Here is an 18,433-nt window from a genome sequence, read left to right on the forward strand (position 1 = left end):
ATCATACTCAAGTCTCTTTACCTTGTCATTTAAGAAAGTCTTTAATACAATGTTGCTAGCAAACAATTTCAAAGGATTTATTGATTACTTCACCCCTCAGGGAATCAAAGCTACTTCTACTTAGTAATTCAAAACCTCATAGTCTCACTCGGGATGTGTTTGCACTTCTCTCCATATTGTCTCTGTGTTGTTCCCAGAAATCTATTTTCTGTTTATAGCAATACACCCCCCTATTATATAGGTGTCTTCATGTTGGAGGGAAAGAAAGAAGAGGAGAATCCTAGTAACCAGTAGAAAAATGAGTCCCATTTTCTTACTTACTTAAATCCTAATACGCGTATTTCTTTGAATCCTGGAAGTTTCTCAAATATTTTTTGCATCTATAGAAAAACATAAAATCACTAATTCAGTGTAAGCTCTACCACTAAAAAGCAAGCAGAGGTTGACTACCTAGACAAGATTTTTCATATTTCAGAAAGAGCTTTGGGAAACAGTCTCAACTGCCTTATTTGTGGTATCATCATTGCTCAACTTAAACACAATATTTGGTTTGTATATGCTGCTTGTATTACCTGTTAATAGGCAAAATGAAGTACAAAATACAGCTTTTTTTAGTAATGTAATTATGTAAATCAGTGATAATCTAGTTCATAATAGAGCAAGTCAAACAACATGAATCAAATATTTTTCTCATTTTCAGCAGTTTTGGTTCATGAATAATTTCATGATTCAAGTCACCTTAACTGTAAATTGTTAATTATTTAGAAATATTAACAAAAGGCAGATAGATTTAGATTATTTGACAAAATTTATAAATTAAAGTTTTATCTGTCTTGTACAAATAACTTCATATATTTTTAATTCTAATGTAAACAATTGTACAGTTACATGGTTTTGAATAGAAGAGAATACGAAGAATAAACAATGAGCAGAAAAGGTGAATTCTATATACTTTTTCAGACTTCAGGATAATAAGTGTTTTTATCAGCACCTCAAGAATTAACAATGTTTTGAGATCGAGCTGATTGGTCTTTTGGTCTTTTCCAATTGTAGCGACATTTATACAGCTAAATCAAATGAAATATTTTATGTAAAACTACTATGTCAGAGGAAAGGGATTTTTTTAAACACACAGTTCCACAGTTCCTTTCTGATTCACTTCCTGGTCATGGTAAGTACCAGGCAACACATCGTCTAAGCCTTTCATCTGCGAGTAAAGCCTGTGGAGTTGATGGAATTCAGCACTTGAAGAGAAGTGAAAAAGCCTTTTGAGGCATTAAGTCCTTTTAATTCATCATATCACTTAAAAAGTATATGAACCAATGTGGAGATCTTTCCTCTTCCTTAGCTATATGATTCTGTACAAACCCAGCATACATTTAAAACTCATTCATTCATGCGTGAGAGTTTGTCAGAACTGGTAGGGAATGGGCAGTCAGACCCACAGCTTTCTCTGCATCTCTAATATAGGTTAAGTGAAGAAGAAGTAGCAGAAGATCAGTCTATTATCACAATATCAGGTATCAGCCACACTGTATCAGCCTAGATGTCTTTTTCATCACAGCAAGCAGAAGAGAAGCTGAAATCTAGCGCAGAAAATGGTCTATCGTATACACTCCCCTTGCCCATCTCCTGCAGGAGGATAGGAGGAAAGGAGCTGAGGTAAATACTTCATTTTGAACTTGATCTGACTTAGTAAAAGGGGTGCAGAAGTAACAATTAGACCGTGGGAAGATTTTAAATGTTATTCATGTGATTAATGCTCACTGAAAGTAATGGAGATTAAGGGCCTAAATCACTAGGATGCAATTAATTTTCCTAAACTTAGGCAAGCACTATCATTTAAGATGTCTTAAGGTCATCTTCTGCTCAGTTGCTGGTTCAAAAGAGTGCAGCTCTCTCATTTGAGAGACCCTTGCAAATGTGTTGGATAACCTGGAGCACCTAAAATGGTACCAGATGTCCACGTTTAGGCAACTGAATCCCATTTTAGCCATGTTCTGCAAGCTGACTCTCGGCTTGGGCTCTGTTCAGTCTCTTCTTGGTTCTCTTTATATCATAATGAAGTTGATGCTTTCTTTTGACTGTATGCACATAGGTAGCTTCCTATTTCCTACTTTTGCCAAATTAATCTTGATTCACTGAGTAGCATAAGCATCTGAATCTGCATTCCATTTTTTATGTGATTTTAAATGTCTGTTGTGGTATACAGATGTACTTCTGAATATTTGCACTGTAATACCTGCTGTAACTCTTCCCTCTTGCCATGTCCTGGAATGAGTTAGAAACTGAGCTTGGAACTCCACGGTCCCAGCCTTTGCAAGGGCTTCTCTGGAATTTGTACAGGAGCTTATGTAGCTGGATGAGGTTTTAATTCTGAATCCAATCTCCTCACTCTCACCCTTTGAGTGCACTTGTAAAACTGTCTTGTATCAAGATTGCCCTCTGCCTCCTCCATGACATATCTTTGGAGGAAAGCACGTCAGGTGTATTTCATGGTACTGGACTACAAATCATCTTCTATTCAACACTGCATGTCAAGAACAGCTTTGGACTCTTTAAAGTGACGGATAAAATTTCATGACAATGGAAAATAATTTAACAATCAAGAAACTTTGCATTTCACCCCCTCTTATTAATGAAATTAATGAAATAACTTAAAAGTCAGATTGCTGAATTACATCGTTATACGTGTGGTAAACAATGTCTGCAGGCAGTTCTGTTTGAGGATAATACTGAAAATCTCCAGAGAAGCCACTTTTTATCAGCTCTGCCAGCACATCCTTCACCATTTTTCTATGCATATCTGAAACTGAACCAGGATAGTGAAATAGCTTGCACTAAGGAATGCTCGTGAAACTGATGAGAAGCTTTAGTTAATTTTACTAAGAAAACCTTTTGGGAACCTCAAGTCATTAACTGCTATCTATTAAATTGATAGCTGAACATTCAGTTAATATTATTAATTATATGAAAACATTACAGATGTTCCAGTTCTTACAGAAACTGTGGTAATGCACAACAAAATGACTGGAAGTCCTTTGAAGAATAGTTCAGACAACAGTAGCTAATTACTTTTAACATTCATATTACATTTCTCATTAGTTTTATTGTAGAAAGTAAATTATGAAAAAGTACTGTCCATGAATTCCTGATTAAGCCCAAATGGTATTCCTAAAGTTACTCTTCATCAGTTATCTGAGTCTCTACTGCTGACAAAGATGTTGGCTTCTTAGCTTGGTGGCTAAACAGATGGCCTAAACAAGGGGAAAAGCTGGCTATACATGAAGGAAAACTGAAGGTCTTGAGACAACAGGAATTATCTATTTCAAATGAGGGCAGTAGATTCTAGTTCTGTTTCATGGTGAAGGTAGTTTCCTATTATGAATCTCAGCCAAGGTACAAAGCCAACATTTTGGCATTCACTCAGCCTCCTTACCTGTAGCTGAAATTTGGCAGCAAGTTGTTGGTACTGTGGGGAGTTGGGATCATTAAGTTCAGCTGTGTACTCCTGATCAGTGAGAGTGACACTGAATTCTACCATTTGCTCCACAGGCAGTTCTGGGACTGTATTTGTTCCCAGCTCCTGGAAAAGAAGAGGAGAGGAAAAAAAGGGGAGAAATAAAACTAAGTGATTTTTTTCCCCATATTTCAGTATTTAATACGTAGAAGGGTTCCCTTTTAAACCTGTCCCCAAAAAAACATATCCTTTCTGAACCATATCCTAGAAAAGGCGAGGGTTCCTAGCCACACCTGTTGGCTTAATTCTGCCTTTGCAAACAAGTTTCTATTACTGTGACTTGAGAGTTGCCTTTGATATGCATAAATGAAGGTGATGAAGAGAATCAAGCAATTTCTTGCACAGAGGCTGTTACCAAGTCTTCTTATTTCCATCATCATTAAAGTCATATAGCTTTACTTGCCACTGTGGAGGAAAGTGTGTGACGGCAAGGAGAGCGACAAGCAAATGCTAAAAGCTGGTTGGTATCCTACCCTCAGAATGCCCGTGGTCAGCCAGAGCAGACTGACAGACTCTGTTACTGTTTCATGTTCAGACGCTTGCATTTGTTTTTCCCTGATAATAAAGTAGAATTACCCCTACCTGTGTTTGTTACACTTACTGTGCAGCTGACTTTACTGCTATTAAAAGTACTCTTATTTGTTTATTGTTTCCTGACACTATTTGCAGTTTTGGCCTACACTTACTAATTTTTTCCTTTAATAATGTTAAACTCCAAAAGCCAATTCATTTGTAGGCTATGATGTGCTGGCCACAAGGAGGAGAGCCACTATGGGCGCATTCAGAAAGATTTCCTAACTCCTCTTAGATATAACAATACACATTTGCTAATTTTAAGATCAGGAGGTATCTCATATTCCTTATTCACAAACAGAGCTGAGCTTCAAATTTCAAGTCTTGGAACGCAAGTACCTGAAGAGGTGATGCAGAGAGGCCACCCAGGAAACTCCTGCCTTCTGCCAATCTCTCAGTCTGTCTTCACAAATTTTGTTACTAATGTTAACACATACCATCCCTGCGTTCCACTGTCAGTGTATTTTATTACACAAAAAAGCATTTTGTTTTTTCTTAATAAAACCTTTCAGGGTTCTATAAAGTTTGCCTGTTAAAAATATAAAGGTCTTGGAACACAAAACAAGTTTTTCTTTATTGCATGTACTGCATATGCATTGCATGTTTATATGTACTAGCCATACTTAGATATTTGGTATTCTTTAAACACTATTTAATATTTTTATTTGCTCAAGGACAATTCTACTCTCAGCCAGGCTTTTTATACCTTGGATAAACAAACAAACACAACAAGAGCAAGACAACGATCAAGAAGAAACTGGCCCAAAAGAGCAGCAAGCTTATCAGATTGAATCCCACAGAGAGGTGGGGTTTCCACTTCTGCTGCCAGGTGGGTTGGCACGAGGCTGCTAGAGGTATCTGTCCCATACATAACACCTAGGTTTTGATAGCTTCCAACAATAAGCAGAACAAGAAATATGTGCAGTTACAGTGTGTCAGGGTATAAGAGAGAAAATAAGATGTTAATATAATAAAGAATGAGTGGAACAGGAGAGAACGCTTTCTGCACCCATCGATTCTGCACAACTCAGCTCTGCTAAGTCATTCCTTAGCATGCCTCACTTTTAAAGGAACCTATGTTTTGTGCTGTATATAAAAATATGGCTCATCAGTTAGAGAAAGAGCATTCTGTAATGTTCTGTCACACAAACAGAAGATTAAGGAATAGGCACTTTCTATATAGCTGCCCTATGACTTTTGAGGAGCCAGCCTTTAGGGAGCTGGTCACAAAGGACTGGGCCGAGAAAGAATGAGGAGACCTATAACATGGAGGAACGGGTTAATGCCAGTATCCCGGTACGTCTCAAACATCGCAAATAAGTCATTTAAAAACCATTTTTTCCTCATATTCTGTCTGCTGTTTCACTTCAACAGCTATGACAGGTAGGTAATACACAGTTGAGAATATTAAGATTCTTTTGCTTTCTTAGATCCTGAGGATGTAATCATTTCAGACAGTAAAAGTAGCATTTATCTGGGATCAGTCCGGTGCAATTCCTGTGCCAGAGCTGAGAAGCTTGCAGAGGTGGGATGGAGAACGGTGCCAATTTGCCAGGGCTGTGATAGGCGAGGCTTCAGCTGGCATTTCTGCCCTCAAATTCTTGGCAGCGGCAGCATAGAGACCTTGAGCTCACCCAAGTGGGGAGGAGGCAGTGTGAGCCTCTTCCTACAGCCAGTATGCACAAACAACGAAAAAAACCCAGAGTGGCTTTTCGAGGAGGTGCTCTAAAAGGGCAAACTTTTTAGAAATTGAAAAAAATCTCAGAGCAAAGCAGAGGGGAAATGCAAGGGGCTGGCTCCCACCTGGTGCTCCTTGTCAGCAGGGTCCACCCTGGGCCCTCGGGCCCTGGTGACGCCTCGGTCTCTCTCCAGAGGGAGGTTCTGGAAGGTTCCCTGAAGCCACACCGCTGCGCTGAGGCCAGGGCCACCTCCCTGCCACCCCCAGGAGCAGTGGCCAGGACAGGGAAAATAACTGTCCCTCCTTTCACCCCCACCCCTGTCTCAGACGTAACCTGTGGCCTGTGGTATTTGCAGTAAACCTGTGGAGGAGGGGGTAGCCCCGGCACCATGCTGCATGGCTGCTCTGAGGAGACATCAGCAGAGATCCCCTGTTTGACAGCTGGCTGTCTGACAGGAAAAAGGCAAGAAGGTCCAGTCCTATCCCCTGTGTTGTGGAAAGCTCAGAAGGCATGCATTTTTACATTATTTAATGAAGAACAAGGTTACAAAATGGTGGAAAATAGGCAACAGGCCCCTCATTAAAAGAATGAAGACTCTGCCTAAAAGCTGGTTGCCATATTTTTATATTTTCTACCGCATACGCAATAAACTTCATGCACTATTCCAGTACAGGACAGATGCTACTAAAACCCTTCAGTCCTTCTAGCAGTAACAGAGGGGAGCACTCATGGTTTATAAACACGGTTTATAAGGCTTCCCCCTCTTTTCTGCTAGCTGATCTCAAAAAGAAGAGGTGAGTGAAAAAGTAGGATAGGAAAACAGGCTGCTCTCACCTTCACTGGAGTCTTCGTGTCGTTAACAATTTCGTTGAGCAGCGTGCCGTTAGGTACTGGTGCATATGGAGAGAGGGGTGTGCCAGGGGAGCCTGAGGGGTTTAAAGTAAAATCAGGCAAGAACAGGTTTGCACATCAAAAATCTTCCCTTTCTCTGTTGGTCAGGTGTCAGCTCACTGGAGAAGCTTTCCTTATGGAGGGTGTGTTTGACCAAAAGCCTGTGCCAGTGAAAGGTAATCGTGACATGACTTGGGTAAAGCTGCTACTTTTTATACAATAGATGGTCTTTCTTTCCAGGTCAAAACATCAGTAACGTTGCATTTGGATGACTGAAGGCAAAAATGCTACTGACTATGCATCAATGAAATTGTGTGAATTAAATAATAACAATATTTGATCATTTCCTGTCATACTCCATTATATATCACCAAATGTCTAAGCCTGATTTTGCCAATTGAGATCTTTGTCTCTGTGATAGCCACCTTTCTTTAGGGCTCAATTTAAAGTAACAAGAGGCTTTGACAGAGTTTTCCAGCTAGAGGCACAATTACCATGCTGGAAGTCGTTATCAATAAGATTCTGTCATATTTGTCCCTCATAAAAATATGTGTGCAGGGTGTTTCCTCCTTGAACCAAAATGCTCATATTTACAGATTTTTATCACTGCATAAATTTCTAACATTATTTTAAAGAACTGTAGTACACAATGCTGGAATAATCTGCTCAAATTAATGTCTTGGCATCACTGTGACTTTCTGGCTGAAGTAATTCTTTATTTTCATCCGCATCCGCTTGCTTATTTGGGCTTACAAAATGCAGCAGTTGACACTCTAAATGTTATTTCATAACTGAAGCAAAATTAGCTCTACTGTCTACAGGTGAAACTAGGAAAACACATGCATTTAAAGACTGTGAAACAAACCTGGAATGCTACATTTGAGTAGCAGACATGCTGTAAAGAAATAAAAAAATGCTTCTTATAGATTATTTTGCTAAAGCATTTTCATTGTACGTCACTGAACTTGTCATGCTTCTACTGCATTTATTAAATTACAGCCTTCTAAGATCTATGAATCACTGGTTTTAGCAATTCTATTAAATGGGCAGATGCACAGCAAGCAGATTTGATTTTACCTGTGGAAATGGAAGGAATGTCTTCCAGCTTTTTGCCACCTGTTTTCTCTGTGGGTATTTCATCTTTCCTATCAATCAAATAGAAATGAGTGATTTAATGATCAGCATGCTGTACTGGCAATGGCAAAGGTGTAAAAAAATGTAGAAATGACCCCTATATTAAGTGTACTTTAAATGAGAGAAGTTATTTCTAATGGAATATTTGATAAGCTGGTTAAACAGGCAATGGAACAGTAGATCATATTTTATATTCAACAGTTTATATATTTCCTTTCCTCTCCTTCAATATGGTATTTGCTCTTAAAATTAACAAAAATACTGATTTGATATATTCCTCTACCAAGGACTCCCAATCCTGTCAGGAGTCTGCTCATGAGGTTTCATGACTGATTTTCTCCAAGCAATCAGAGGGATAGGATCACAGAGATTAAATCAGTGCACAGGGTCTGCTTTTTCTCTCTTTGAAGTCTATGAATGGTTGACCACTGAATAAAATGGAAGCAAGACTTCTTGTACATTATCTAAACCAACTACTGTCTCCTTTGCTATATCTCAACCTGTCAACATAGTTCAGTGAGGTCTTTGGGCTTCTTCTAATTTTAGATCCAATGGACATTTCATGGTTCCAAGGATGTTTCATATGGTTTGGTATGAGGAGAGGATGGGTGTACTTATTTTCAGTTGTCAGCCTGCATTATAATATCATAAGGACGCTTCCAACTAATGATAGTTTCAAATCAGATTCCTGGATCATGATTTTTATGAATTGTAGGGAAGTTTATGTTTGGATCTGGATTTAATATTCATGAGTTAATGCCTACCACGGTCCCCATGGCAGCCAGCTGAAAACTCAAGGAAGAATATGGTGGGTGTGATGTACAGACTGTCTGCCTTGCATCACAGGATTTGGTTTTGTATTGCTGATATTATTTTCTGTTTTTAGTTTTACAGTCATGTACTGATGAATAAATTTTGTAACTGCGATGGTAAGCTTGCATGAAAAGCAGAAGTGGTATGTGTATATAAGTACATTTTATAACAGATGTGTTAAAGACTCCTGCAGTTAAGGCTATAGAATAATTTCTGCTCTAAACCCAAATTTTTATTAATTTGTAGCTTTTGGAAACATTTAGATTCTTAGATAAGAATCTTCTAAGTGACACTTTGAGATTTTTCTCTCCTGAAATTGGGGGGTGAAGAATTTCAATTGTTTTGTGTTCTAAGTAAAGTGTGGAAAAAAACACAGCATAAAATAAAAAGCCCAATCATGGAAATAAATGAGGATAGAATTCCTAAAAATTTCTGTAGAAATAGCTATTATTAAGGCAGTGCACACAGGTGGAGTGCTCGTGAAAACTGATACGAGTGAAAGAACTAAGGGCACTGCAAATGCATAGTGTGGTGTTAACTGAGACAACATGAAGTTTGTAGCATAGACAGAAAAGATGGCTGGGCTGCATTCCTATACAGGACCAACCTAGATGTTTAATAACATGATAAAGAACATGAACAACTCCTGATTTACCACATCCTCTGGATATCTGGTGCAGTGAGAACTAAAGTATTATTTGTAATGTGTTCACAATGTTCACTAATTATGTGTTGTGTCTTTAACTGGAGACTGATCTCTCTACATGGCATCTACAGAAGACACAAAACATTTCCCAAACCACACAGTAGTAAAGGTGTAGTAGTAAAGTCCAACAATGCATAATCACAGCTGCCTGTATTTCCAGCTAAAATATAAGTAATTTCATAGAACTTACTTCATTTTCTGAATTGTGTCTAGGGAAAACTGTACTGTTCACAAAGAGCATAAGAACTCTGAGATCAGTCACCTCACTTATTGCCTTGCTGCTGCTGTTTGCACTAGACTGAGTGAAAAGACCTCCCTTTGGACATCCAGGGGAGTTTAATTAGGCCCTACATTATTAAAAATACATTTCTGAGAAAGAAGAGCACTCAAAGCTCCCATGTCATAATGAATATACATAAGACCTCTGTGATCATGAGACAGTATAACTTATGAATGGAAGAGATTATTTGCTACACCTGAAAATCTAAGAAAATTTGAAGGAAAAAATAATATGTTAATCAGAGAAATTGTGGACAATGATTTGTCTGGCTGTACTATAGTATTTATATGCAGAGAGACAGAGTTCAGTATTGTAGCTTCCGTACTGCCATTCTCAGACTTCTGAGCGTTGCCAGGAGCATACATTTTTTCCAAGGGTTTATGGAATAAAGCACCATATCAGTTAACACTATCATGGTGTTTAAAAATACAGGGGAAAGCTAAAGTGAAGGCATAGAGTTTTCATATTATTGCTTAATGTAGCCTCCCAGATAAACTTTTGTTAAGCTCTCTGACTTTCCTTTTGAGAATTGTAGCAATTGTGGGTAATCTTTTGTCACACTCCCAATCAACACTAGGCTGACGCAAAGCCGGGGCTCTGTCAGGGTTTCATGCTCACATTAGTCTAAGAAGACATTCTGTGGTGTCTCAAAGTGAACAGGCAACTCAGACATTTGGCCACCTTCATTATTTGTGATTCAATTACTGTGTACTATGATACATATAGTATACACATCTCTCACAGCACACACCAAATACACCACAGTGCTATCTGTAGATCTGTTCACATCCACGCACATCTACACATATATTTTTCAAAAAAGGCAGTAACATCAAGTGTCAAGGTTCTACTTGTGCTACTTACCTTTCCTGGAAGGTTCTATGTTTTACTCGCTGCAAAAAGATTAAGAAAAACAGCATTTTACTAGTGGGTGTATCCAACCATTGAGCAGAAGCCTGTTAGCTCTTTCATTTACTGTACTTTTATGTTTCCCTTCTAACACATACCCCCTCCTCTTCCTGAGCAATACTTTGCCCTTATAAAAAGCAGATGGGGAGGGACTTGGAAGTGTCCCTGAGTTTCTAAACGAATGTCAGTAATTCTTACCCGCTGGATTATTTCCAGGTGCTCTTGGGAATTGCTGAAGTTTTTGCCAATGTCAAATATGCAGAAGGTTTCCCTCTGGCAGGCAGTAACCCAGTTCTGATATTCAGAAGTATCAGGAATCCGATCCAGAAAAATACGAAAGGCTTCCCACACAGCTTCCTGGCAGACTAAGAAGAAAGGGGCTGGGGATGGATGCTTTGTACCAAAAAGTAAACTTGAAAGCCTTTTTAAAGTGATTTGGGATTTACACATTTTACTGTACTTAGTAAACAAATCTAGCTTCTAGGTATTTTTAGATATCTAGCTCTTTTAGGTATTTTTGAGTTGACAGTCATTTGCCTTTATGCTGAAGGATTAACCATCTTTGAGTTAAGGATTGCTAATTTCCCTCATTTTAAAAGAGATTAATTTGGCCTGACTTCATCATCACAAATGCGGAGCAAACACAAAGCACGCTTCCTTCACCTCAAAGGTACATACATACAAAGATACACACATACTGCATGTTCTAGTGAGAGCAAACAGGGAGGTAGAGAAAAAAAAATCTAGCAGTCACCATGCTTGAGTAATCATAATTTTAACTGTATACAAAGGTTTTGTACATTAGTATGGTTAACTATGCATAGAACAAGCTAAACAGAACATATTTAAGATTTTGATATTCCCCACACATATTACAAAATATTTTAATGGAAAAAATATTTTTTAAATGCAGCAGGCTAAAATGACTTGATTATAGTCCAAATTTTCAATGTAATTAGTCTTTTCAGAATCTTAAGGACATTCTACAGCAGGTACATGCTTTTATGTTTCTTTAAACACTTCTGGAAAAATTGAATTACTTAGAATAGGTAAAATTCCTTTGGAAAGAACATGATTTCCTTCCTCTCTACACAACTGTACACAGTGATTTGTTCAATGTTAAGTATGTCCTCCATGGTGATGAATCACCCAGTTAAATGCCAGGCTACACCAGACAGGATTAACAGGTACTGTGGCTACAGAGAGAACAGTAGCATTCTACATCATTTGGGGAAATGAAAATGAACATACAGAGAATAAGACAGTGGGGGAGATTTTGAAAAGGTGGTGTTCAGGAATGCCTCTAAGGGAGCTTAATTTACTGGATGCAAATTGACTTAATTACATGAGATTATGTAAAAGCACATAATATAATAATGGAGACTAATAGTTTTATATATTCTGTTGGCTCAGTCCTTATGCAAGAAAGCTGTGAAGTTCAGCTGTATTATATTACAAAATATATTAGAATGCATATTTGGGCTTGGTGTCCAGTTTTTTGAACTATTTTCTAGCAGTCAGAACTTTGTCAGGCATTTCAGGGAAAACTTGTAAAAGATAAGTTCCTGCTGCAAAGACCTTGCTCTCTAGCGCTGTGAGTGAGGATCATGACATGCATGAGTATGTGAGGGAGGGGAGAAAGCAGCAGCAGCTAGGTTATAAAATGACTGCTCAGAAATACTTTATAGGCTTTACTTTCCCTTGATGATTCTGATAACATAGGTCTTAGATATGTCTGCAGAAGTGAGTTTTTGAGAGTCACAGATGGCCAGGTGGGCCTATACTTCTGAGTGCACTTTTACCAACATCTTGCTGAATTCTCCTCTTTTTTGTAAGTTGAAACCATTTCTGAAAGATTCTGGAGGATAAACTGTTCCCTCCTCCAGACAGCTACTGCCTACGTGACTAACTATACTAATATATCTTTGGATTTCTCTTCAGATACCAGCCCTTCCCCACACCCAAAATATTTGGGTTTTACTTAACTTCCTTTACACAGCCTCAAACTAAACATAGAATGAATCCTGGCTGCACCTGAGTTATGTTTAAAATCACTGAGTGGTCCAGAGACATCCTCAAGCTAGCACAGAGCCAGCCAGGCAGTGCTGTTCTGGGTGGACTTTCCTGCTTAACTGCAGAAATACCCACTTACGCAGGTTGTCCTCTTCAGGGTCTGTGAAGTGAGTTGTGTAGGATAACCAACATGGCTCGGTGGCTGCTAGAACCAATGTGTTTTGAGCAGAACCAGTTCAGTTTATCTCAGCTGTTGCTGTAACTTCTCATTCATGGGTGACTGCCTGTGTCACTACTTGTTGATTCTTCTGGTATTTTTAGAGTCACCGAAGCCAGCTGTATTTTTGGCTTTGTGAAAACATAATGTACACTCACTCAAGGTGAAGGAACACACTTCTTCAAAATGTTGTTTAAAGTTAAATGCTTTTAGAGAAGGGGATTTTCAAACACATTAGAAAAAACATTTTAACAAAAACTTGCTAGCAATTTAAAAGCTGTGGCCTTTAGCACTTTACTTTACAAAGTTCATTACTGTGAGATGGGACATTTATTTTCAGTACTTGATACCTGCTTTGACTTAGAGTGAGATAATTATCTGCATTATCTAAAATATCGGTGGCTCTGAAATTAGTGTAGTCGATTTCTCTAGGTATTCTCTAAACTTGCTGTAGGCCTGTACTCACCTAGCTGTGTTAGGGCACCTCAATAATAGCTCGGGAATGACCTGCCCTCCCAGTAGAGAAGCTGCATGCGGAGCAGATGTGGTCAGATTATTAAAAAGGAACAGGCTGTCTTTTGAAGAATTCTATTCATTATGAGCTAGTAGTTAAGGCTAAGTGTCTGTCATCTTTTTCTCACTTACAACTCTCTGGTATCTGTTTTTCTGAGCAGTAACTGCTGAATAAAGATATACTATCTGATGAAAAATAATCCAGTTACCAGGGTTTAGAAAAACATGACACATGGCCAGCTGAGAAGGTGTCATAGCTAATTCCATGCATGCTCCCAGTTTGCCCCACATGAGGGACTGTCTTCAGGGTGACTTAAGCTATGGTGTGTTATTTCAGAGTTGGTGTAGGGTCACAGTAGGCTCAGGTTATCTAACAGCAACTGTCTGAGCTCCTATATCTGAGCTGCTTTGTGTTGTGTGCTCATTCCTGGAAGCATAGAATATATATATAGATGTATATGTATGACATAAAAAAGAAATTGTGTAATTCTTCTTAGGAAGCAGTAAAATTCTCTAGAGGACAGATATGATCCACAGTGCTGTTACAGTTCTAAATGTGTCATGGGACTTGGTGGGGTGGAAGTGGTCTCCTAGACTTTAGATATGGAAAAGAATGGACCTAAAGGTATGTCTACAAAACAAAATGAAGGTAAGATTGTCCCACAGATAGGCACAGGCTGTAAGACTTCAGCGTGGCTACCAGATTTTCATGAAGGCTTGTACTGTGGTTACAGCTTCAAGTATAATGCTTGCATCACCACATTTTCACTTCTACCTTTTTTTTCATTTATCACTTTCATCAGGTATGTTAGCATGCTTAGCTGGAATTGTAGAAGTCTTGGGTTCTGATCTTTCCTTAAAGGAAAGATTTTTTGAGGTTTTAATGAAGGACATGGTAGTGGAAAATGTGCAACTATTCAAGGGAGCAGAAACACCTTTTTCTGAACGAGTGTACAAATTATTCAGCTGCAGTCATCTGTTCTCTTGCTTACTTTTTGGGAAGTACTCCGGCTTCCGTTGAAGAACTGGATGACACCTACTCAGAGAATTTTGTGAGTGTAGGACACTGCTGGGAAAGAGGAGCTGTAAGTGTAAACCTGCTTGCACTACAAGACTTATAGAGCCCAGTATCCCAGCTGGTGTGCTGCTCTCCAAAAAGGTGGTAGTATTGTCATCATCAGTTTTTAAATGAAAATGTCATAATTGCTGTTCTTTGAGTTCAGGTCAATGATACCAGCCTGTCCCAGGATAGCTTGTTTTCAGCCCAACCAGGGATGTGACCAGTCAGTTTAGGGGCTTTCAGGATTAATTAGTAATTAAGAAAGGCTTTTTGGATCAGCCTCTTTAACATGTTTCAGAATTCTGTCTAATGCCCATTGGGTTGGAATTCAGTCCCACAATGGATACTAAATATGTTTGTATCTACAGGAATGCCTGCAGACATTGGTGTAGTTTGCCCATGGTGCTTATAGAAAGTGGCTGCTGGAGTAAAATTTTTGCAGCTCTACATCCAGATTTCATTTCAGAGGGAACTAGCTGGTTCCCTGAAAGAGAGCTGAGGAGCAGCCAAGTTACATACATGTATGTAAATGGTTGGAGACCAATACAGAGGACAAATATATAAGCAAAGTTGATTTAGAGAGTAGATGTTGCCTTAGATACTTGCATCCCAGAAGTGCTGACTAGGTTTTAGAATTAGCTTTGGACCATCCAGCTGCAGCACAAAAATATGCATTTTTCTAATATGAATGGGAACAGCCACAGAATTAAAGACTGGGAGAGGTAGAGGGAGGAAGAGAGGAAATATAAAAACTGGAGGACTACTTGCACCATGCTCTCTAGGGACCTAAAATCTGAGTGGTAACTCTATAGGCTCTCTACAGTCAAGGGAGGTAAAGAAAAGGCTGGGGAGGGAGTGAATTAATTGGGAAAGGGAAAAAAAAAACATTCTGGACTTTTAAAAAATAAGACTAAGGTCTTTGCATGAGCTGCTGGCAATTATCTCAGTGTTTGTAGCATACCAACACTGCCACAGACTTAATATAACTACAGATACACCGACATATTTGTGCAGTGACCAATGAATAGTTTCATTACTTGTCTTGATTGGTGGGATTCATTCTGAGTAGCAATGATGGTACCTACTGCACTTTTGAGAAAGGTGGTACATCTTTACACAGTAGTGCAAGCATAATTTGGTCTTCACGTTCTGCTGTGCTAGAACACTATGCAATTACACTGAGTTCATTAGTCCTTTGAGTGCATTGTTTTATTCTGTTCTGGTAACTGTCTGTCTTGAACCATGCTGATGTACATGTAACATCCGATTTTCTATGTAAAAATAAAGCATAAAGCAAATAGCACATACACTGCCTAGAGCTAAAGAACAAGATTCTGGAAAATTATTTTATTTCCTCAATTAAAATAAATATTTTCAAGGATGAAGTACATGCATCATCTTACCTCTTAATCTATAGTAAGCTTGGTGGCTGGCTAAAATCTGCTTCACTGATTCTTGTGGGCAAACTTTCACACCAGTTGAGAAAAAGGATGACCTCTTTGTTCGGTGTTTTGCCATGTCAAATATCCGCCTTATGGTTGATACTCTGGACCTCTTTGTTGTTCTTTCTGTTTTGTCTGACCCTGAGGCGTCTGCAAGATGTTTGGCTTCACCACGGTTTATTTTGTTAGGGATTTCTGGAAAAGATCAAAAGTAAGCATGTACATAAACACACGCTGCATAGGCAGTTAGGTATCCAATGCAAGATCATGTCTGGAAAGTGGGCATGAACCTGACTTCTTTTTGTTATATTATATTGGTGTCAATACCCTGACTGAATTAATGTGCTGAGGAGAAACATCCTAGGATCACATGGGGGAACTGGGACTCAAGAGACCTGGTAACTAATTTCCTCATATCTCAACACATGACCCCAGGACAAACAGGGTAAAAGTTTCAGAAGCCCTAAATCTTGTTTTCAAAAGCAACTTTGGGTTAGATCCACAAAGGACACTTAAGTGCTTGAACTTCATGCTACAACATCTCATTTGTATATCACCCTGTAGGGAAATTTACAGTACCGTGATAAGTAATGGTCTGGAGCTTGGGGAGAGTGAAGCATATCTGTATCAGCTTACAGTGTAAAAAGGAGCCTATGCTAGCAGATAAATAAACTGAGAATATTTAAATAAACTGAAATAATAAATAAATAAAAATATTTGTTTACTGAAATAATATACTGAAATATACTGAAATAATATACTGAAAAAATATTTATATACTGAAATAATATATAAATAAACTGAAATAAACTGTTGCACCTTAAATCTGCACCCTTTTAAGGTATTCTTACCTTTCCTTTGGGCTTCAAGGCACATCTCCCTTCACATCAGGTTCACAGTCTTGAACCCATCTCAAGAACTGCACCCTGAAACACTTTCTTTCAAAAGCTGAACAGGAGTTTGATTGTCTTTGGGGAAAGAGAGAGCTGTTTCCAGTCTCCCTCTTTTACTCCACAGTGCACTCCCCTATCCTTCCCTCACATAAACTGAAGTATTAATCAGAAGAGGCTGCAATCATGGTTTTTTGGCACTGGATGATAGATAGTGTGAATGCGCTGGCATTGTAGCTCAGTAGAGCTTTAAGTATTCCTGGCAAAGTGGAACAGCTACAGTAGAAAAAAGTGAAATCAGTGAGTGGGAATTGAAGGTCTAGGCTTAAGTTTTACTTATGGAGCTATTCAGTTATGAAAAACGGAAATGATTCTAGGGTGTCAAAATAGCCTTAAGCATAGGAACCCCCATCTTAAAAGGCACACAAAAATTCAGGACCTATTTGATTCCACTTCCTAAGTATTTGTGATGCAGTCTTACATGACATAGCAGCTAAATTTAATGTAAAAATGTTAATGATAAAAATAGCCTATAAGGTACACATTTAACGGAGCTGAAATATGGCATTTTGCAGGATCATGTGACAGCAGCAATTAGTATCTTTTAGATTATCTTCCAAAATTTTGCATACATATTAATAAAGATGTTAAAGTTAATTTGGAAATACCTTTTTTTGGTTTCATACATTTGGTACAGTCATTACAGATGAAAAATAAAGAAATATGTAAACAGAATAAAAGATGTTTTGAAAGAAAAGTGTAAAATTTGTAGATAACTGGAAAACTTCAGGGGAGAAAATGTAAGAAAGACATGGTATATGTGTACCTGAATGCTGACAAATCAACTGAAAACATTGCTTTAAGGAATGATTTAAAACTTGTAAAAGAAGAATAAAAGGAAATAATAGGGTTCAAAAGGAACAAGTTCAGTGAGAGTAATACTACCAAAAAATTAAGAATAAAAAATTATCAGTTTGCTGGAGAAAGAAGAAATGTCATGTTGCATATAACGAACACTAATTAACATGTTCTTAGGCAAATCAAGAGAAAATAAGGAAGGTAAAAACATATTATCTTGACAATTTGGAACTGTGTTAATTAAATGTTTAAAGAAAAGTGGGTAGATAAACGATAAGAGAAAAATAATTGAAAAGCATACTGTTACGAAAAGGATCATACTTGAAGTAAAGAATGGGAAAAGTTCTACCATATATTTCAATATACGTATATGTATGTGTGTATATATGTCTCAGTTCTTATTTAACTTCAGAATGAACATTCAATGCTTACTGTGTAGAAATCATAATAATGACATATATATTATGAGGTAGGTGATACTCTGATACTGAAAAAAGTCGACTGCTTGATTATGATTAATATTGTATGAAAGACAGGAAGTTATACAATGAAGGCAACAGGTGATTGCTATTCCATTGTAAAGCACGCCAGAGGCAGCAACTGGTAGGCCTATAACTGTCTAATTGTTGCAAGATAATTTAAAATTATGATGCAGTCATATAGTGTTTGTCATTAAATGAAATGGAAGTAATTTTTCCACAGTAATGTCAGATCATGAACCATAAACCGCATAAAAAGAATTTCCCTGTGAAAACATGTCTCTGGGTCCATCAGAAACCACAAGTGGCCAAACACCAGATCAGATGAGACACTGAATTATTTGAATGATATATGGGGTGAGAGCAGAAGATCCAATCTGAAATCTCAAAGCAGACCCCTGAAATCCTCTAGAATAAAATGCCAAAATTCTGCATGGAAAGTTGTAAGTCTATTAC

At 38.1% G+C, this 18,433-nt stretch overlaps 1 protein-coding gene across 1 annotated transcript in view; it reads right to left on the minus strand.

Moving 5' to 3' along the window:
* Positions 1 to 18,433, minus strand: part of IMPG1 (interphotoreceptor matrix proteoglycan 1) — a 67,478-nt gene that overhangs the window by 38,868 nt on the left and 10,177 nt on the right. Inside the window, exons 2-8 of the mRNA XM_072857852.1 lie at positions 15,712 to 15,945; positions 10,704 to 10,870; positions 10,461 to 10,489; positions 7,741 to 7,808; positions 6,607 to 6,698; positions 3,440 to 3,586; positions 322 to 380 (exon numbers count right to left, since the gene is read on the minus strand). Coding sequence (XP_072713953.1) covers positions 322 to 380; positions 3,440 to 3,586; positions 6,607 to 6,698; positions 7,741 to 7,808; positions 10,461 to 10,489; positions 10,704 to 10,870; positions 15,712 to 15,945 — 796 coding nt within the window. The remainder of the gene's footprint in view (positions 1 to 321; positions 381 to 3,439; positions 3,587 to 6,606; positions 6,699 to 7,740; positions 7,809 to 10,460; positions 10,490 to 10,703; positions 10,871 to 15,711; positions 15,946 to 18,433) is intronic.

Source organism: Ciconia boyciana, chromosome 3 (assembly GCF_034638445.1).
Source record: "Ciconia boyciana chromosome 3, ASM3463844v1, whole genome shotgun sequence".
Classification (NCBI taxonomy): Eukaryota; Metazoa; Chordata; class Aves; order Ciconiiformes; family Ciconiidae; genus Ciconia; species Ciconia boyciana.